General features: G+C 35.3%; 1 protein-coding gene across 1 annotated transcript in view; it reads right to left on the bottom strand.

Annotated features, from left to right (window-relative positions):
• Window positions 1-22,629, bottom strand: part of LOC107557931 (G protein-coupled receptor kinase 4-like) — a 29,894-nt gene that overhangs the window by 5,629 nt on the left and 1,636 nt on the right. The window contains exons 2-12 of the mRNA XM_016241517.1: window positions 12,952-13,064; window positions 12,440-12,517; window positions 12,152-12,252; window positions 10,032-10,124; window positions 9,705-9,768; window positions 8,952-9,339; window positions 3,999-4,070; window positions 3,552-3,641; window positions 3,259-3,467; window positions 1,938-2,075; window positions 1,678-1,815 (exon numbers count right to left, since the gene is read on the bottom strand). Of these exons, the coding sequence (XP_016097003.1) occupies window positions 1,678-1,815; window positions 1,938-2,075; window positions 3,259-3,467; window positions 3,552-3,641; window positions 3,999-4,070; window positions 8,952-9,339; window positions 9,705-9,768; window positions 10,032-10,124; window positions 12,152-12,252; window positions 12,440-12,517; window positions 12,952-13,064 (1,484 nt within the window). The remainder of the gene's footprint in view (window positions 1-1,677; window positions 1,816-1,937; window positions 2,076-3,258; window positions 3,468-3,551; window positions 3,642-3,998; window positions 4,071-8,951; window positions 9,340-9,704; window positions 9,769-10,031; window positions 10,125-12,151; window positions 12,253-12,439; window positions 12,518-12,951; window positions 13,065-22,629) is intronic.

Below are 22,629 nucleotides of genomic sequence, written 5' to 3'. Positions count from 1 at the left end.
TTTTTATTTATTTTAATTGCACATTTAAATTAAACTGAAGGAAATTATACATTTACATGCTTAAGGATTATTTCAACCAAACATGAAGTGTGCCTGTGTGGAAAGTGACTGTGCATGGTCCTTTTTGGGTCTTTCACAAAAACGAGTGAGCACCATTTTAAAAAATTAAAATAGGCCCTATATAATATGCACAATATGCATGATTTATTTAAATTTAAGATTTAAATTTTTCTGGATTCAGTTTTTTTTTTTTTTTCATTTAAATTTTTCTGGATGATTATATTACATTTTAACAAAAAACATGTCTAATTAATTAAAATCATGAAACTTGTTTAATTTAACAGCAATTTAGGCCTATTAAAAGTTTAACAAAAATTACATTCTTAGGGCCCAAATTTTGTGCTTTCCATTAAATTTTTTCTGTATTCCATTTTAATGGTTTAAATCAAAAACATATCTAATTAATTGAATTCACAAAAATTTTATTTACTTATTTTTTTTAGAAATTCTGTGAAAATTTTTCATTTTTCTGGTAATCAAATGAAGGCAAAAACATGAATCTATCTTTTATTCCAATGAAAATTAAACAAACCCTTTAATTTTTGTACATTCAAAATGCTACACAACAGAAGTTTACTGTGTAACGAGCAATGTCACGGAATTCAAATGCAGTTCAGTACACAATCAAACAGCGATACGGACTAGTGTATGTGAATATTAAATGGCAAAAATACTATTTAGCTACTACAGACGACAACCGCGAGCGTTGTAGGTGCTTAAATAGCAAACTAGCAAACGAAACACGCGTCTGCGCCGTTCATTCCGTAAATTCCACGTTACACAGTAAATTCCGTTTTTATGAATAGATTCCGTCCCCATTTTCTACATCGCCCTACTTTTGCTAAGAAGCACGTTCAACGCAGACGCACAGACGGTTGTCGTGGTAATGAACACCACAGCAACCACTTGCTGAACGCGCATCTCGCATATAAAAAGCATTTTAGGGAGCCCTTGGCTTTTGGGGGCCCAAGGCGCTCGCCTACCTTTGCCTAATGGTTAAGTCCACCTCTGATCTTATGTACCGTAATGTAACAGGCTACCGCTAGCAAGCAGCTAACCATGTCCCTTTAGTGGCTCGCATTATTTTATTAGAACGCACGTTATTTGTTTTCCGTGCCTTTCTGAATACAGACACCAACCCATCCCTGCACAGCCTGGAACATAACATTTATTTCCATGATCTGCCATTTTCGCTATTATCCTCGCTTGTTTCTTCACAATACCTGCAGAACTTCTGATGATTCGGCTGGCGGCTGGAATACAACATGGGCGGGTATATGCAAATGTTGGGGGCGTAACTATTAGTGATCCCAACTGTAACGTCACAGTCGGTGTTATGTTCTGATTCGCCTATTTTTCAGTGGTCTTTTGTATGCACGAGATTTACATGAGGAGGAGGAAAACAATGGTGTCTGAGGCTCACGGTATGTCATTTCCATGTACAGAACTGGTATTATTCAACTATGCCAAGGTAAATAGTTTTCCATTCTATGGAACCTTTAAATAAATGCAGCCTTGGTGAGCAAAAAAGACTTCTTTCAAAAATACTAACAAATTTTGCCAACCCTTACAGAAGTATGGACATGTTACTGTCCTGAAGTGACCAGAGCGTCGTACCTCATTTTGCCATGGGATGGAGACACTTCCGGTTACAAACTTGTGGTAGAAGTCATCGTCTGTTGGGTCCAGGTTTACACCTTTGACTGTAGAAAACTGCTCTATGTCCAGAACATCCTTGCAGTACACCGCACGTGGCTAAAAAAAAACCCCACATTGAATACGATAAGCATCCACTTGGAAAATCCTACATGATTAGTCCAATAGGAGTTTTTTTAATCAAGCAGATAAAAACCAATACATGCCAATGAATAACTCACATCAGGACAGAACGGTGGGTCTAGCATGTTGGCCTCCAATCGCTTGAAGTTGATGTTGCGTAAAATAGGATGCAGTTTGACTTCAGCTGCTCCAATTCCTTGACACCCCAGCCGCTCCTTTGGATCTTTACATAACAACTGTGGAGCCCAAAAAAAGAGAGGGAAATTGCTGTCAGAGAGTGAAAGAAGTGAGGCTAACATAGAAGAGGAGAAATCCCAGTGGAAGTAAAAGTGACCCTGAGGTCACAGTGTTCCATGACACCATGAGAGAGGACTAAACAACACTCCTCCACAACTACACAGTGACTCTTTCCCATGTAGAAAATATTACATATTATAGCCAACATTCAATATTTCAACTTAATTCTGAGTTTCCATGATAGAGAAAAAGAACATCTTTAAAAAATGTAGTGTAAAAACATTTAACAAGTTCTTAAACATCTACAACTTTGCATTTATGTTGCTCTCGAAAAACTTACAGCACTTTCAATAAAAGTTTAAATTGAATGACTCCAAAAAAGGTAATGTGGTGAAGTGTTGAAAAGTAAAACCATACATTTTAGATGAAAAAATGCTGCCTTGGCAAACTGAAATAAAATAAGTACAAGTTAAAGTACTAAAATGACTAAAACTGAAATGAAAATAAATAAATAGAAATGTTTAAAATTACTAAAACTTAATTGAAAACATAACCTTTTATTTTTATATTTTCAGTTATTTAAAATATTAATCAATTTAAAAATATACATAAATAATGCTAAAATAACACTGACGTGGTGTATCAAGTTAACGAATATTTTTCCTGTGCCTTAGATGCATGGGAATGTACACATTTTAATCATTATTTTTAAAATCATTTTAAAAAGATCATTTTTGTTTACAAATATCATGAATTATTGAATAAATATTTTGCTTATATCCACATTACTTTGATTTACCTTTCAAACTTCCGTTCCCAAATATTAATATAATATTTTAACATAACTACTTAATTTTTCCTGATAAAAAAAATTATAATACAAATACTTAATGCCCCCCAAAAATATATATGTTACTTTTAACAGAAATTTAAAACGTGTTAATCTTAGAGAAGACTGTATTGTATTTATGAATTGATTTTTTTCATGTATATTTGAATAAAAAGAATACATTCAGACAAAAGAAAAATTAGCATTATATCATTGTCCCCAATACCAATTTTATTAGCCGTAACCCCCAATGGTTACAAAGACACTATGGCAATGGTTATATGTTTTCATCTCATAAATATGATCATTTCGACATGACTTTGCAATAGCACAAAAAAGCATTAGGTCTGCACCTGTCGGCAGATGTCTTTAGCATCTTCTGAGAACTTTTCAGTGTATTCCTCCTGGTCCTCACATACACGGCGGTCCACCTCCTCTCTCTTCACGCGCTCTTTCCGCCGACGGAAAGGAGACTGACCCTGAATCATTTCGTATATTAGGCAGCCCAAACCCCACCAGTCGGGACTGAAGGTGTAGCTCTCATTCTGAATGACCTCCGGTGCTAAAAACACATAGAGAGACGAATGAGGTCAAACACTCTAGGACAAGTACTGCTGAAGAGATACGAAATGCGTTTGGCTCTTACCCATGTATCCCACCGTGCCAACGCGCCCTCGTATCGTCTCACCCTCTGGAATTTGGACGGCCAGTCCCAGATCAGAAATACGGATGTGCCCTGGAGAACGGCATCTCATTAAAACCTGCAGTATTATCAATTCCTAACAAGCCCAAACATGACATGCTTCAAAATTGCACAGGGATAAAGAATGTTACCCTTAGAGGATAATGATCTGATTAAAGAAGTTTAACAGGGAAAGTAGTGTTTAGTATCTAGTAGTGTTTGCTTGTGCAAAGCTCGCTGCCACAATGCAAGGGTGTTCTGGGTAAATGCCAAGCCATTGCTATTTGGTTGCTAGGGTGTTCTGGGTAGTTGCTATGTTGTTGCAGACTGCAGTCCACCCCCAAGTGTAGATATGTGTAAATAAGCTTTAAAAAAAGCCTGTAAATGCATTGGTGAATAAAAATGTCTTACCACGGTCATCTAGGAGAATATTTTCAGGTTTCAAGTCTCTGCAAAAACAGAGAAAACATTCATATTTCATAGCTGCATTCTAATAACTATAGTTCTAATATAATATAATTCTAAATACTATAACTTATTTGTTATTGTATTCACTACCATTCAAAAGTTTGGGGTTTTGATCAAAAAATAAAAATAAAAATAATATCCTTACAATTTAAAATAACTGTTTTCCATTTTAATATATTATAAAATGTAATTTATTCCTGTGATGGTAAAGGTGAATTCTCAGCATTATTACTCGAGTCTTCAGTGTCACATGATCTTACAAAATATGCTGATTTGGTGCTCAAAAATATTCTTCTTATTATCAATATTGAAAAGTTTTGCTGCTTAATATTTTTTGCGGAAACCATGATACTTTTTTTCAGGATTCTTTGATGGATATAAAGCTCAAAAGAATAGCATTTACTTGAAATAGAAATCTTTTGTAATATTATAAGTGTCTTCGCTGTCACTTTTGATCAATTTAATGCATCCTTTCTGACTAATTGTTCATTTCTTTAAAAAATAAAGATGCCAAACATTTGAACAGTATTGTAACACATGGTGTAAATCCGAACAGTTAACCAAGTAACTTGACAGATGTACACACAGGAAAAGTACTGTATATGATTTTAGCCATTACAGCATCTCCATTACTGTTTTACTTTAGGATTTTTTTATTTTTTTATTTTTTTACAGGCATAGGGTCTCAGAGATTGAAAGTAAACCTAGATTTGTACATTTTCTGAACAAAAAGTAGTGGATGACCATGCAAAACCTGCTACCACGATGTTAGGGTGGTGGTTTTCAGGGTTGCTAAGGTGTTTTGTGAAGTTTATATTGTAATAATATTTCACAATATTTCAGTTTTTACTGAATTGTGATCAAATAACTAAATTTCATATTTATGATTCAGTATTTAGAAAAACCTTAAGTTGCAGTAATGATGATGTTTGACTTAGCAAGCCAGTCCAGAAAGGCTACATCATCCAGTATGCAGTGTATTATCATTTTAGACCAGCATATCCTCTGTGATCTGCTGAGTGACGTGTGAGGAGAACCACTGCAGAAGCTCAAAACCGCTTTGTTAAGGAGGGGTTCTTACCCTTTAGCGGTTACACCCAACATTGTGGGTGGTTAGGTTTCAGAAGTAGACAGATGTGGGAAAGGGCTGTGAACTCACACAAGAAGCTGATGTAACTGTGGGAACCTGCAGCTCAAGAAGACCATGAGGACTATCAAAGGACCCTTCACATCATTATGTGAAACATAACGCCAATGGGAGCCAATATGAGTGCTTACAAACTACATTTGTAAAGCAATCTAGTCATGTATCATGTCATGCCGCTTTTAAAATGTAAACAAATAAATGACTCCTCAGTGTATTATATATATTTGGGGTCAACAAGGTTTGTTTTTTAAAGACATTAATAACTGTATTCACAAAGGATGCATTAAATTGATTAAAAGTGGCAGTAAAGACATTTGTAATGTTGCAAAAAAAGTTATATTTCAAATAAATGCTGTCCTTTTGAATTTTCTATTCATCACAGAATCCTGAAAAAAAATTGTAGCATGATTTCAACAAAAATATTAAGCAGCAAAAATGTTTTCAACTAAGATAATAATAAGAAACACAAAGGATGCATTAAATTGATTAAAAGTGGCAGTAAAGACATTTGTAATGTTGCAAAAAAAAGTTATATTTCAAATAAATGCTGTCCTTTTGAATTTTCTATTCATCACAGAATCCTGAAAAAAAATTGTAGCATGATTTCAACAAAAATATTAAGCAGCAAAAATGTTTTCAACTAAGATAATAATAAGAAATGTTTCTTGAGAAACAAATCTGCATAATAGAATGATTTCTGAAGGATCATGTGACACTGAAGACTGGAGTAATGATGCTGACAATTCAGCTTCGCCATCACAAGAATAAATTACATAAAAAATTATAATAGAAAACAGTTATTTAAAATTGTTAGATTTTTTCACAATATTACAGTTTTACTGTATTTTGTCATGAAAAAATGCAGCCTTAATGAGCATAAGAGACTTCTTTCAAAAGCAATGAAAAAATCTTGCCAACCCCAAACATAACATTTAAACCCGGAGCAATATAAATATAGATAGATATAGATATACATAATAAATAGATCAGATAACTTGCTGCTTAAAGTTTACAACTTAATGGTAGGATGATGACAAAGTCATAGAAGCACTGAAGAGAGTCCAAGCTGTTTCCCATCTCTTATTAGTCATGGCATTATGTCACTTTACATTGTTAGAGTTTACTTGTCATCTCTAACTTTTAAACATGAGGCTGTTTATACATACTGAATGAACTGGGGCTGGAGTGTGAGTGTGAGTATGTGTGGGTTTAAGGTTTAGAGCTCTTGACTCCGCTCTCTAACGCTGCTGTTGGTCAGTGTTGCTAGGCAACAGAGATGTTCTCATTTGTGAAGTAGTCTATGAGGAGTAATCGCTCCTGCCTGTAGCATGAATGTGCACAAAGACACACACACACACACATGCATGCTCTTGCACACAGACACACATACACACGTTGTCTTTCTTTTAAATTTAGATGCACGTTAAATACCTAAAAGACATTTGCACACAGCTGCAAAGCTAAGCACAACTCACCTGTATGTGTATGTGGCTGTGTGTGTCTGTGTGAGCTTGTGTGTTAGTGTGTGGGTGGGTGGACAGAGGCTCAGGTGCTCTACGGCTCTAGTGGAATGAATCAGAGGCCGCATTACACTGCAGGCACTGTGTGCTATGTCTGTACATATGTTCGGCTGGCTGGCTGGTCTCTTTTAAAATCCATTGTTTTTGAGGTCCTAGAATGTTTACTGTGTGACCAAATTTCAAAAGATAATGTAAAAAGACTGGAGCAATGGCTGCTGAAAATGTAGCTTTACCATCACAGGAATACATGACATTTTAAAATATATTAAAATAGAAAGCTTATTTAAACGTAATACAATTTAAAATGTAATAAACATTTTTTTTATCAAATGCTATGTTTGCACACATTTTTGGCTGGCTGTTCTCTTTTAAAAAACACGGTGTGTTTAGCCAAAAAAATATAATTTTCTACAATACTTTATGTCATTCTAAAGTAATTTTCTTTCAAACGTGGAACACAAAAGGAAAAACTTGTCCTGACCACTTTTCTCTATTCAGTAAATGTGTATGGGTATTGGGGCTCCAATAATGACCCAAAAAAACATTATAAAAATCCTCCATATGACCTGTGCACTATATTAATAGTTCTCTGAAGCTATATAATACCTTTGTGTAAAAAATAAACCAAAATGTGAATCGTTATTCATTGAACATTTTTGTTTACATGCATTCAAGTTTAATAACAAGAACAAATTGTTAACTAAACCAAAACTATTTAAAACATTTTTGGTAATTGAAATAAGCCTGAAATACTGTAAAATAAAATATGAATATTAGGTGAAAAACTTAAATTTAAAAACTAACTTAAATTAGTTTTAATACTAAAATTATTCAAATTAAAACTGAAATAAAAATAAATAGAAATATTTTAAAAAGTAATAAAAATTACAAAGCACACAAAATTACTCAAACTTAAAGTTACTAAAACTGAAAATATAAAAAAATAAAAGCTAATTCAAAATATAAAAAAATACTATAATAGCTTATAAACACTATTAAAATAAGTGTTCCATGAAAGAAAGTATAGGAAAAAGAGAAATCACACTGAAAATCATGTTTGGAACAAAATGAGGATGAGAAAATTATAAGGCAAAGTAGTTCATTCAGTCCTTCTTAGGTACAGATTGTTGTACATTCTTTCTTTCTTTTTTCAAATTTTCCAAATACTATTCTACTTCGAATCGGCTCAAACTGATACGGTAAACCTGACGACATTATTAACTGCTTTTATAATTTCTTTGGAAGCTGAAGCTCTCGATTATGGTAAGAGGCGTTACATTTCCGACACACGCTTGAAAGGTTCGGCCAGTCACAATGCACTGGGTCAGCTGGCCAATCAGAGCACGCTGGGGCTTTGTAGAAATCACTGCGTTTTAGGAAGACTGGGTATAGAGGAGCAGTAATAATGAACAGTACACTCTTAAAAATAAAGGTGCTTCAAAAGGTTCTTCAAGCGATGCCATAGAAGAACCCTTTTTGGTTCCACAAAGAACCATTCAGTCAAAGGTTCTTTAAAGAACCATCTCTTTCTTACCTTTTTATAATCTGAAGAACCTTCTTTCGCCACACAGAACCTTTTGTGAAACAGAAAGGTTCTTCAGATGTTAAAGGTCCTTTATGGAACCATTTAGACAAAAAGGTTCTTCTATGGCATCGTGAAGCACCTTTATTTTTAAGAGTGTATGTGAAAAATAATGTGTTTTTTGAACATTAACGCATGCTGACATATTCTATTTTGTTCATCCAATACACAAAATAATGATCTTTGAAAATAGCATCATATGATCCCTTTAAATGCAGAAATTGAATGTGAAAAGCAATTCAATAACCCATGCTTTTGGAAAAGTAGGTGGGCAATGTTGAAATCTATTCAAAGGGTAAATGAGAACCATAGAGTGGAAGAGTATCCTTTGATTCATCTTTTTTGGAACAAAAACAAACAAACAAACTTTGAAATAGAACATTCTGTAAAACTGGTACTATTGAAAATAATGGCAGGAACATATGAACAAATCAGGAATGTGTTTCCACTCAAAGTGTGTTGTTGTGACTATTTCAAGGACTGCTCAGTGATATATGCTTTGTAAGAATATCTGTTTACCATGAGAATAGTTTAAATTCCTCTTTTTACACTGCAAATATTAAATGAATTTGTATGGTTGATATTTAGGATCACAGCCAAATATCTGCATCTCTCTGTGATTTAGCTAGTCAGGAGGTACATGATTCAATCTGTAGGAATTCGTTGTGAACTACTACTCTGGACTAGATTTTTCCCAACTACCCATGATAAATGCATATGAAATTGATATTTAGAACATTTTTCCTCTGTTGAGAACCTCATGGAAACTGAATCACAGAGAGTGTGAGTCAAACGTTTATTGCACAAATAATACGGACAAGACCAGCATGCAACTGAGACCATCAGGTTAAGATAAAAGTAAAAAATGAGGAATAAAAAGAAAGTAGTACTTACTACAAAACTACTGTTAACTTTTTCTAAAATGCGTTTTTCATTTAATGCCATTGCTTCACCTTTTCTTTTCTTCACCCGTTTCTTCTCCAGCTTTTTACAGGCGTACATCTTACCAGTGGCACGAACCTGGCAGGCACAAACCTGGTGGAAAGAATGAAGAAGGCCCAGAAAAAGAAATGCATTTTAATGACCTTTTTTGCCGTCCACTAAGTATTATTATTTTAATGTTATTTCTCTAAAGTTTTATTCATTTCTATATGTGTAACACTTTTTCAACTAGAAAAAAACAACTGCGCACCTTTAAATATGCCTGCTGTGTGACAATTAAATAGGTCATAAAAACTACACTCATAATCATTACAATGGTTTAAATTAGTTTAAGATGATTTTGAAATATATGACATGGTTTTTATATATTTTACATATGACATGATTTTTATATATTCTGACATAATATGTCATGTCAAATCCTCAAATAATGATCTGATAGTAATGAAACTACCCACCTCACCAAATCCGCCCTTGCCCAATACCCTGTAGTGTCTAAAAGTGTTTTTGGTTACTGGTAGCCTGCAAATGAAATACAGTTCGAGTCAGTTCACTGCACAAAAAATCAATCATTTCAGAAATAGAATATAAGGCAATTTCTTTAACTATGCTTTGCAACTAACGGTTATTTTTATTAAAACTAACAGATTTATTTTTTGTTGTATGAAGGTCGTGTTAAAACTTGGAAACACTATCTTGTAGATTTTGTTAAAATATGAAAATCCATAATAAAAAGTGAAATCCATCAAAAAAAAAACAGAAAAGCCAATAGAGATGCTACTTACCTCTCCAACCACTTCCACTGAAGAAAACGGGAAAAGTACATTGTCTCCTGATATGCTGAGAATGGCTCTCCACTTAAATATTCACGAACTATCCTGAAAAAAAAAAAGAGAAGGAATGCTTGAAAAATGCCATGGTACATAAACATAGGAAATTATACAGTATATATCAAAATACCAAATAGCCTCTGTTACCATCACTGTACGATATTAATGCCATAATACTTATAGCTAAAAGTTATTTATACAAACAACTTAGACCTTGATGTTTTGAAAACAACTGTGCTTCTATGTTATGAAAAATGTAACTAAGTTTGTAGCATCTCCACCTGTTGGTAGCAACTCTTCAAAACCTGAATGATGATATGTACAAGTGTGACTGCAGACGAGTCTCATGCATCTGATGCCATCTTACCCTCTAATGAAACACATGCAAATACACAAACATACACTTCAACAAACACTGTGCCCATAGAGATTTAACAGGAAGGGTTAAAGTACTCCACCTCACCCCCTCTCAAACAGAAAGGAAGCTTAAACTAAACAGAACTCAAAGATTGACCGAGGCAAAACACAAACACATAAAACTGTTTAGATTCAAAGTCACGTGTTTACATTACTCAGACAAACAGTACGACTACAGCGAATGGTTCATTCTATAACCGTAAGTCTTCACACTAATACCAGTAAAAAACAAACTGAGATCCTCCAACATTTCACCACAAAAAGAGCTGGATAAACCAGTGATTCCACTTCAGCCTTGACAATCCAAACACACTGTGAACTTAATAATTAGCATGTGTTAACACACGGACCAGCCTACAGCATAGGAATAGTTCAACCAAAAAATAAAAGTCGACATTATTTACTTACCCTCATAACGTTTATTCGTTTTTGAAACTATATATATATATTTTTTTTTTTTTTTTGAGAATAATTAGTACACTGTTTTGAATATAATTGAAGTGAATGTGGACTGAAGCTCTCAAGCTCCAAAATGACAAAAAAAATTAAACATGAAAGAGCCATTGCATGCTGTATCTGCTGAAATCATACAATAGCTTTGTGTAACAAACAGACCACAATTTAAGTTGTTATTCAGTAACAGGTTAAGAACTTTTTTTTTTTAAAGAAATTAATACTTTTATACAGCAGGACGTACTAAACTGATCAAAAGCCACATTTATTAGACAATCATAATAATTCAAAATAATGCTGTTCTTTTGCACTTTCTATTCATCAAGGAATATCTGAAAGAAAAAAAAAAGTATGGCATGGTTTTCACAAAAATATTAAGCAGCACAACTGTTTTCAACACTGATAATAATAAAAAAAAATGTATTGAGCACCAAATCAGCATATTAGAATGATTTCTGAAGGATCATGTGACTGGAGTAATGATGCTGAAAATTCAGCTTTGCCATCACAGAAATAAATTACTAATAAAATATATTCAATTAGAAAACACTTATTTTAAATTATAACAACTATTTTACAATATTACTGTTTTTACTGTATTTTTGATCAAATAAATGCAGCCTTGGTGAGCATAAGAGACTTCTTTCAGAAATATTAGAAACATTTCACCGACCCCAAATTATGGAACGGTAGTGTAATATTGAAGCAAAGTTGGGAAAGTATCTTGGAGATTAGCTTTCCCCCCAAACGTTGTAGTATAGATGTATTAGCTGTTGACTACAGTAGATGGCTGGCAAATGAACTGACTTGCCTTTAAATGACATTGTTATTACCTGGTACATTCCTGAAACAGCTCTTTACAGGGACTCTGTTCCAGTTTCTGCCTGCATTCCCCAACCACATCCTGAGTGATCTCTGGTAGATGAGCTGCCGACTACATGAGGAAGACAGTATGGGAAGGAGGGAGAGAAAACAGGAAGAACGGTTGATAGAGTGCAATTCAAAAAAAAAAGAGAGAAGTTTAAAGTTCAGTCATTGTTTCAGCAATTCTTTCAATAGACACATGCATGCAGGAGAGTGTGAGAACAGGTGTGTGCAAGCAAATAGCTTTCCCCCCAAACGTTGTAGTATAGATGTATTAGCTGTTGACTACAGTAGATGGCTGGCAAATGAACTGACTTGCCTTTAAATGACATTGTTATTACCTGGTACATTCCTGAAACAGCTCTTTACAGGGACTCTGTTCCAGTTTCTGCCTGCATTCCCCAACCACATCCTGAGCGATCTCTGGTAGATGAGCTGCCGACTACATGAGGAAGACAGTATGGGAAGGAGGGAGAGAAAACAGGAAGAACGGTTGATAGAGTGCAATTCAAAAAAAGAGAGAAGTTTAAAGTTCAGTCATTGTTTCAGCAATTCTTTCAATAGACACATGCATGCAGGAGAGTGTGAGAACAGGTGTGTGCAAGCAAAATATTGAATTAAATATTTACCCCATTATTAAAATATGTGTCTAAAATATTTAAAGCGACGTCTCTTCTCTTCTCATCCGGAGCCAACTGATACACTGCCTAAACAAACACACACACACAAACAAATAATGCTGAAATGACCAATGAAATTGCAGTATTTGCGGAATGGTAAACTACAGTCAGTACAAACTTTTAAAATAAAGGTTCTTCATTGACATCTTTGATTCCACGAAGAACCTTTAACATTCACATTAACATTTAGATTATTCAAATGTTCTTTCAAAGAAAAACAGTTATTTTAAGAACTGTTCACTGAAAGGTTCTTTGAGGAACCCAAAATGGTTCTTCTATGGCATCACTGCAAAAGCACCCTTTTGGAAGCTTTATTTTTTAAAGTGTGCACAAAATGTGTATTCCATTAGATTGAAGGTGAGAATGGTTCTGTGTGTAAATCAGTCTGAGAGAAAAAGACAAAGAGAGAGAGGTTAAAGAGAGATGCAGACTATGTGTATGTTTGTGCAGAGATTTCATACCACAGCATCCAGGAACTCTATGCACCGCCGTAATTTGGGCTGAGTGTCACAGAACTGCCGAAATAACTGACGACAAATTGGTTGCTTCTCACAAAGGCTAGTGTAATCCCTCTCTGAGTGATAAACAAGAGAGACAGAGAGAAAGAGGGTTAAAACTGTCATTGTCATATGATTTTTCTCATCTATAATCTTTAATAGGGTCATATTATTAAATATTAAAATTACCCTTTGAAAAGAGTTCATTGTATTATGAAAATGTACTGAAACTTTCACAAATCAAATGCTTTTCCCCAGTGCAATGTGGGCGTTTATTGAAGCCATGTTGGGGAATTAGTTGAAGAATTTAATATCAATAGAGTGCATTAGTGCCCACCCACTTTTTCAGCAGTATTGGTTTTATGGTATTTTCCCATTCAGGTGAATCAAACATTACAATCTTTGATTTGAAGCAAAAACAGTTTTGAAAATCAGACAAAAATACTGTGTGTACTTGACAACTTTCACGAGGCAAAGAACGACAATCCCATGAAGCAGTGCTAATGTGACAATGAATGTAGGAGAGTAAGAGAACAGGAGTTTTTACTTTCAAAACCGGAATGCTGCACTCGATTTATCAGATTGTGTCAAAATTATGACATTGTTTTATGATTTTTATCATTAGATACAGTCGAGAAGGTCAAGTTATGTTAGATAACAATTTCTCAACATTTCTAATAGATCTCAAATCAAAACATGAAATTTGTGCCTTAATTTAGAAATAAAGTCACCTGACACAAAATTGTACCACGTTCATGGAATGTGCCAGAGAGGGTGGAAAATCATGACAAACATAATTCAGACTGACTAACATTTTTGTGGACCTTTGGGAAATAATAAAATGCTTTAAATGTATGATATGACCCCTTTAATAAAATATTTCCTCCATACACATACAAAGTGCAAAACTCAGCATACAGCCACGACACTAAATCACAGTGATGGTGAGCAGAGCTCAAGCTGAGCCCTTGTGCTGCAACCCTACGTTAATTGTGATGATTTTGGCTTACATTTAACAAAAACCCACCAATTCACTATCTCAACAAATTAGAATATGGTGACATGCCAATCAGCTAATCAACTCAAAACACCTGCAAAGGTTTCCTGAGCCTTCAAAATGGTCTCTCAGTTTGGTTCACTAGGCTACACAATCATGGGGAAGACTGCTGATCTGACAGTTGTCCAGAAGACAATCATTGACACCCTTCACAAGGAGGGTAAGCCACAAACATTCATTGCCAAAGAAGCTGGCTGTTCACAGAGTGCTGTATCCAAGCATGTTAACAGAAAGTTGAGTGGAAGGAAAAAGTGTGAAAGAAAAAGTTGCACAACCAACCGAGAGAACCACAGCCTTATGATGATTGTCAAGCAGAATCGATTCAAGAATTTGAGTGAACTTCACAAGGAATGGATATATATATATATACACAAACATACAAACATACTTCAGATTTTTTCTGATTAATTAATCAATCAAACATTCTTCCAAACAATCAAACAAACATTCTTCCCAAATAAACAGTGCCTTTAGAAAGAGCATGACAACTGGCAAAGTTGTAAGATAATTTGAAATAGTGGTGGGTGATATGGTTTACATCATATCACGCTTTTTTTTCCCCAGGAAAATCACGATTTTATCACGATTCTTTGTCATGCTGGTTTTACTATTTTGCAAGTTGTCTGAGCAGTACTGCCAAACTAATTTCCCTATTTTAAAAGCAAAGCCTTATATAAAATAAAAAAAAGAATGGCAGACATTTAGGCCAAAGAGGGCAAAGACAAAAATCTTTGTCATTATTTTATCTTTGTTTTAAACAAATAACAACAAAGATACACATTACAAATACACATAATATACAAATAAAACTAACAGTGCTTTATTTTTCAGGTACAGTAGGTGTGTTTAAAAAGTAGCATTCAAAAAATTTAATGAACAACTAAACACTATATACACTTCCCTGTATAAATTATAAATTGATTCTTATTAAAACAACTGTATTTAAGTTCTTCAGTCAAGAGCAGTGAGTGATTTTTCTTTGTATTTTATTGTTTTGTTCACCCAAAAATGAAAATTCTGTCATCATTTATGCTCTCAAATTGTTTCTCAAATGAGTTTCTTTCTTCTGTTGAACATAAAAGTTATTTTGATGAATGTGAAGAAGATATTTTGATGATTGTGGGTTTCATCAAAAGATCTTCTTTTGTGTTCAGCACAAGAGAGAAATTAATACAGGTTTGGGACAACATGAGAGTGAGTAAATAAAGAGAGAATTAAAATTTTTGTGTGATCTATCCCTTTAATGACAAGCGGCATCATGTTTAGTAGTATTAGTCTGCTGTCAATTTAAGACCTGCACGCATCTAATTTTCAGGCACACATCCGTTTTTCTCTCAACTGCTTACTTTCACTTTAGACATAACCAACTGTGTTTATATGTAAACCTTGTGTGTTTTTCACAGTATTAGCACAATCAGACTCGCAAGATAACTTAGTCCAGTAATCAGGTGCTGTTTGACAGGCTTTTTAGTGAGCGTGCATTTCAGGTGTATGAGCTTAGAAAGCGCATGTCAGAACAAGACGCAAATGAAATATTTATTAAATATTTTATTGTATATAAATAATGGTAATTATCAAAGTCATTCATTTGTGTCAGTGTACTGGCACTAAAATAAGTCAAATAAATTAAACGTAAATTCATAAATTAAACCCGCGATCTGTCTATTTTAACTCTGCCTCAGTCCTGTTATTTCATAGGCAAAGTTCATTTGAGGCAAATATTTAATTACGATATAAAAATTTTTAAAAAACAATGTGGACGCATTATAAAGTAATATAAGGTAAAGGAAACGGCGCTGAGGTTCGCTTCGTATAGGTTTGAACCAGATACTGAAGCAGTCACGTGGTTTTCAGACGAACGAAGCTTCAAACGTCATAGATCACGGGATTTTGGCAAAACGAATCAAGCTCCGATACAGTGCTTTGATGTGAAAAGCACATCATTTGAGTGTTTTTTTTTATATATAAGCTTCGGAGCTTCAGTGTCGAGCATAACATCACAGTTCTATCTAACAGATAGAATGTGCACTGTAGCCCGATACTACGATATTTCTTCAAAAGCCAATCATGGAGACATTTTAATCGTCCACAATCAAAAATCGTGATATCACACACCTTGTTTTCACATAATTGTTTAATGCAAAACATACAAGCAGCATACAAGAGTGTAATCAAAATGCTTGCTCTCTTGAGGCCAAAAACATTCCTTGTATGTGGGAAAACAGTTTTCCTCAAAACTGAGGAATGAGAAGAGTTTATCCTCCAGGATTTACTGTAATTTCAGTGACTGCAAATTCCAGCAACATTACAGACAACCTTACAAGCCATGCTCTTGAAAAACACACACACACAATTAATTAACACAAATACTTTTAGGGTAAGAGGTGGGTGAGTAATCTGCGTCTTATTGTTTGTTTCATCCATAAAAATAAATCCATAGCAATGCAATTTTGCAATGAAGCCAGTCAATCTGCCCTAGACAGCAGTTGTTGGTGCCTCATGCCATGAATGCAATGTCTTTAAGATGCTGAGTTGAAAACGGTTCAAACTTTTCTTTTTTACATAATAAATTAACTAAATTGTCATTAATGCATTGTGATTATTAAGATATTTTATTTATATATATATATATATAAAATAAACAGCAGTCTCTCCCAATTATAATTAAGATCTAACACTGCACAGATGCACATAGTACAACATGTTCATTCTTGCATATGATTATACATTGACAACGCATCACTCACTCAATACTAATGCAATCACATGTATGCACACACACAACCACTGAGTTGTTTGACCGGTCAGACCCTCACACGATACAATTTACAATAGTACAGATATTAGCAACCGCTGAAGTGAGAAAGAAAGAGACAATAATTAACATCCTTTATGCCACAAGTCAAAGGTCTGTCTATGCAAGGCTGTTAGTTTTGGAACATTTAATGTAAAGCTGGACAAACATATTTTCTGTATTTACATAACGGCACAACAAGATAAACAGGAAGAAGAGCAAGATGACTGGCTGAAAACATGAAAATCAGATAAACACTCATTTACTTCAAATCAGTTTGCCTAGTACAGACACGCAATAAGTCCAACTATTTCCTCATTATTCAACACAAACAGAAACACACAACTGTGAAGAAACAAAGATTATGCCATTTCAGCATTCCCCTAAAATGTACTTGGGAAGCTGACATGAAATACTTTTGGAAAGTTGGCATGTCCTGCCCTACTCCATCTAAAAGTATTTTAAACAGCATTTTGCTTTTAATAAAAAATAACTATGCACACAGCATTTATGAGCGCACGTTAATTGTGAGATTACAGCAATAAGGAATTTAAAATCAATGAAAAAACTTACGAGAAATGATGACCAGTTACTTTCCTTTGTACATTGGTATAAATTATAACCTAAAACGTATAAAAATGTACATACATAAAACCTTTAAATTAAAAAGAAGACAAAATAAAATCATTAAATTAAATAGTCAAAATTAAGAACAGTCCAAGAAAATGTTAAATAAAGTGTATAACCCCCCTTTAAAATTTTTGTTGCATTGCAGCCTGAAATGAGGATGGACACAGTTTTTGTTTTATCCAGCTGTATTTACTCAGTGCAACTTATAACATCCAAGTGAACGATTTAACACCATCATGTCAGAAAAAATTTAAAAAAAACAAAAAAAAAAACAAAACAGAATCACCGTAAAAAGGATCACCCCGTAGTGTCATTATTTTATTAAACCATCTTTTGCTTTAATTACAGCCTTTAGTCTGTTGGCATTTGTCTCTACTAACTTTGCACATCTAGACTTTGCAATATTTGCCCACTCTTCTTTGCAGAACTGCTCAAGTTCAGTGCAATTTGATGGTGAGCGTTTGTGGACTGCAGTCTTCAAGTCATTCCACAGATTTTCAATGGGGTTTAAGTCTGGGCTCTGACTAGGCCATGCAAGGACATTCACCTTTTTCTCCTTCAACCACTGTGTGCTCAGTTTTGCTGTGTGCTTTGGGTCATTGTCATGTTGGAAGGTCAATCTTCTTCCCATTGACAACTTTCTGGCAGAGAGCAGCAGATTTTCCTCAAGAATTTGATGGTATTTTGACCCATCCATTTTTCCTTCTATCCTGACAAGTGCTCCAGTCCCTGCTGCAGAGAAACACCCCCATAACAGGATATTACCACCTCCATGCTTTACTGTAGGAATGCTGTTACTTGGATGATGAGCTGTATTGAATTTCCGCCAGACATATCGTTTTGGTGTTGAGTCCAAATAATTCTATTTTAGTCTCATCTGCTTCTGAATCTTCAAGGTGCGTTTTGGCAAAGCTCAGTCTGACGCAAGGTTAATATAGTTTTGAATTTTTAAATTAGTTTTATTTTAATGTCGTTTTCAAATTTGCTATAAAATTCAGTTTAGTTTTTGTTAGTTTTAGTTTAGTTTTTATTTTGTGAACGCATTTTTATTTAGTTTTTATATAGTTTAGTTTCAGTTTTAATTAAAGTTTAGCAGAATTAACAGATCACTTCCAGAGTGTAGGCCAAAGAAAGGCATAATTTGACCTTAGTGAGGCAAACATATAGCGACACAAAATGAACGCATGCCGAGATTGATTAGATATATTTGTATACTTTTACTACGCCACAGAAAGCAGGCATGCCTTTTTTACTAAATTAATCTACACAAGTCGCGCTTAATGTCATATCCAATGATGTGTGGAGATATTTAGTATGAAAATAAATGTAGCCTGATTTGGTTATATGTCTTTCCTTATTTAACCATAATCATGATATTGTAATTGTGGCATCTTGCTCACTTTTCCATTAACAGCCGTGCATCAATCAAACTAATCACTAACCATCATCTGGGACTAATGAAATTCAATAATAACGGCAATCGCATTTAGTAAAAGGCTTATATTTTAATGTTCTTTTCATTTATAAAGAATTATAAGCGTGTGTATGATGGGATTTAGCCAATGCACATTTGTTCAAAAGCCTGGCAGAGTGATTACAAGATGCTAGGCTAAAGTTTTGTATTGTTTTCAGAAAGGATGCGCGTTATCATCTTTTTTTCTGTTAATTATCATGTTGCGCTGCATGTATTTTTCATCAAAGCACCAACTTAGAATGCCTAATGTTGGTTTGATTGCTTGTGTTACATGAGAAAATAAATAATCTTGCTTAACTGATGTAATAGATTTAATGCGAGTGCGGTTCGGGTCGCGACTCGCGGTCTTTATGTCAAACGGTTCTGGTCTGGTACAGAATTAAATTAGTGCTGCTGTCAGATAATGGGTCGGGTGTTCTGTTAAATACTGCTGGTGCACGTTTACCAAACAGGACCCGTGCAGGCTTTAAACTGCTTTGCATCTCTCGGCCATTACAGGTAGGCCGTTTCCCTAAACCTCCATGCAGCTCGTATATTTTTCCGCCAAGGGGTGAGAACGTAATGATTACAAAAAATTTATTTTTGATAATTATTATTTTATTTCAGTTAGTTTTTCAATAACTGTTGTTAGCTTCGTTTCGTTTCGTTTTTCAAATATTTTGACGTTTTTATTTTATTTCGGTGTATGAAATTGTTTTTTCATCAATCGTTTTAGTCTTAGTTTTTGTTTTCGTTTACAAAAATAACCTTGGTCTGACGGCATGTGGCCTTTCTTGAGGAGTTTTTTTTTTCTTGCAACTTTTTTCATCCTGATCCAGGGAGGGTCTGTGTTGTACCAAATACCTTCCACTTAATATTAGACTTCACTGTGCTTCTAGGCATTGATAAAGCCTTTTAAATGTTTTTGGATCCATCTCCTGACTTGTACCGGTCCATAACGTTATCCCGGAGATCTTTTGACAGTGCCTCGCCACCCATGGTTGTTTGCATCAGTTGCACTACCAAGGACTGAAATGCTCCAGGAAAGCTCTTTTCTTGCTGAGGTGATCCTAATGACCACAGCTGATCACAGCTGAAAGTCAGATGGCTTTGTGTGCCCTTGAGAAGGTGAATAGCCACACCTGATTTAGTTTACAAGTCATTTTTAGGAGGGGAGGTGATCCTTTTTCCATTTTCTGACATGATGGTGTTATATCTTTCACTTGGATGTTATAAGTTGCACTGAGTAAATACAGCTGGATAAAACAAAAACTGTGTCCATCCTCATTTCAGGCTGCAAAGCAACAAAATGTGATTATTTTAAAGTGGGGCGATTCTTTTCTATACCCACTGTACCTAAATCATTTGATGAAACCTTTCCATTTCCATAACTTTATTAATGTATTAATACAATTTTATTAAAGTTTAGATGACCTCAGAAATGCATTTACGGCCCTATAATAAAGAACGGCTCTATTGTTGAAAACCAAGGCCTATCTGAGAAAATTGTTACTCAACCTGTTACTTGCTTTAACAAAATAAAGTGAAGAATATCTAATCAACTAACACGCTCAAAGAAAAGAGAAGCTACTGACGCAATTGTGAACAAAAAAGGCCTTTTAAAGAAGCAGTGACTTGCAATCCTTTTAACTCCAAGGCCACAAACATATATAAAGCTCCCTCCTATACAGGCTAATATATTTCTTTGAGTACTTCTGCTGTGATCATGACAATGCTGTTTGTTTTCTATACATCGGTTGTTGACTGTATTTTGAGATGTGGGCATTATGCCCCAGTCACACTAGACTTTGAGCAAGCAAAATTTCTTCGGACACCGCAACGGTATGACCGTAATTTATTTAGCATAAATTCAACACAAAACAAATAATAATGAATGCAGAATGTTAAAACATACAATCTACTCCACTTTCCTACAACACTGCAGTTTTAAATGTATTTTCTTTTAATTCAGCTACGAGGTATCGATCTTCTATTGGTCACATGGCTTCACGTGATACGAATTTGCAGGTTAAGAGTTCACTGAACTTGAACTTTGGGATGCACCAAAATGCGAAACGTCTTTGCGTGAGCTTGCGTTTTCATGTAGTGTGACTGCCCCTTTATTGCACTCAAAAGTAGGAGTGGTTTAAGTGGACTATTGCCTCAGGTTGCTTTTTTAGTCCACGGGTTTAAGGAGTTAGGTATAAACGGAGGTCGGAGCCAGCTCCAAATGGGCGGGTCAGCTCCAAATGGGTGGGACTTGAGCTCCAAGTAGGCTGTATAAACCTCCTGGGGCTTTTGATTGATTTATTTAATGTCTTGTACATGACACAGAGTTACAGCTTGTGTTTTATTAACATCTACACCTAACCCAACCCTAAACCTACCCCTAACAATAATGCAAAAATAGTAATTATTGTTGTACAGTGTGAGAAAAATTACGCTATATTGATGTGCGCATACTTGCGGCGTAAGTCCCTCCCACTTGGAGGTCTCCTAACTTACTTGCGGCATAAGTCCCTCCCACTTGGAGGTCTCACAACCTACTTGCTGCATAAGTCCCTCCCACTTGGAGGTCTCCCACCCTACTTGTGGCATAAGTCCCTCCCACTTGGAGGTCTCCCAACCTACTTGCTGCATAAGTCCCTCCCACTTGGAGGTCTCCCACCCTACTTGTGGCATAAGTCCCTCCCACTTGGAGGTCTCCCAACCTACTTGCTGCATAAGTCCCTCCCACTTGGAGGTCTCCCACCCTACTTGTGGCATAAGTCCCTCCCACTTGGAGGTCTCCCAACCTACTTGCTGCATAAGTCCCTCCCACTTGGAGGTCTCCCACCCTACTTGTGGCATAAGTCCCTCCCACTTGGAGGTCTCCCAACCTACTTGCTGCATAAGTCCCTCCCACTTGGAGGTCTCCCACCCTACTTGTGGCATAAGTCCCTCCCACTTGGAGGTCTCCCAACCTACTTGCTGCATAAGTCCCTCCCACTTGGAGGTCTCCCAACCTACTTGTGGCATAAGTCCCTCCCACTTGGAGGCAGGGGCGCGGGAAGATGTTTTAGGTTGGGGGTGCTGTATGCGTGGGGGGGTAGAGACTATTTACACTTAGTGAAAAATACAGTATTTTTTAGTGCTATGCTATTTACACTAAGTGCAAATATAGCTATAGATTCTATTTATACTATGTTAAAATAGCAGGATATTCTGCTAATTACTTATTGCAAATAGTGGCAATTATCTGCACCTCAGCATTGTAATACATTATAAAACAGTATGCAATAATAACTTATTGAGTGTAAAATTTAATTTGAATTCAAATGATTAAATGGATGCCACCTTATTGGGACAAAAGATCCTCCCTACACCTACCCGATACTTTATTTTAAACTTTTTGATTATTTCCTTAATTTTTATTAAAAATAAATGCTTTTCTGATGTGATTTGAAATTTGAAAAGGGAGAAAAAAAGTTTGCCAAAAGGCAGATTCGAACCCGGGTCGATCGCATCAAAAGGAATATGACACACGCTTTACCAACTACGCCACTGAATCTGACAACTGATGACCATCTTTTGTAATGTTGACTAGCCCAATCACACGTTGGTGGGTGGAGTTAGTGTAAATAGCCTCTGCCAACAAGGCGGGCCATTTGCACTTAGTGTAAATAGACACTCCGATTTCCCCCCCCCCCCCCCCCCCGCTAAAACATT

This window comes from Sinocyclocheilus grahami, unplaced genomic scaffold (genome assembly GCF_001515645.1).
Source record: "Sinocyclocheilus grahami isolate Dianchi unplaced genomic scaffold, SAMN03320097.WGS_v1.1 scaffold625.1, whole genome shotgun sequence".
Taxonomy (NCBI): domain Eukaryota; kingdom Metazoa; phylum Chordata; class Actinopteri; order Cypriniformes; family Cyprinidae; genus Sinocyclocheilus; species Sinocyclocheilus grahami.
Note: the sequence above shows the minus strand (reverse complement) of the source record. Positions and strands in the feature narration are given on the sequence as shown.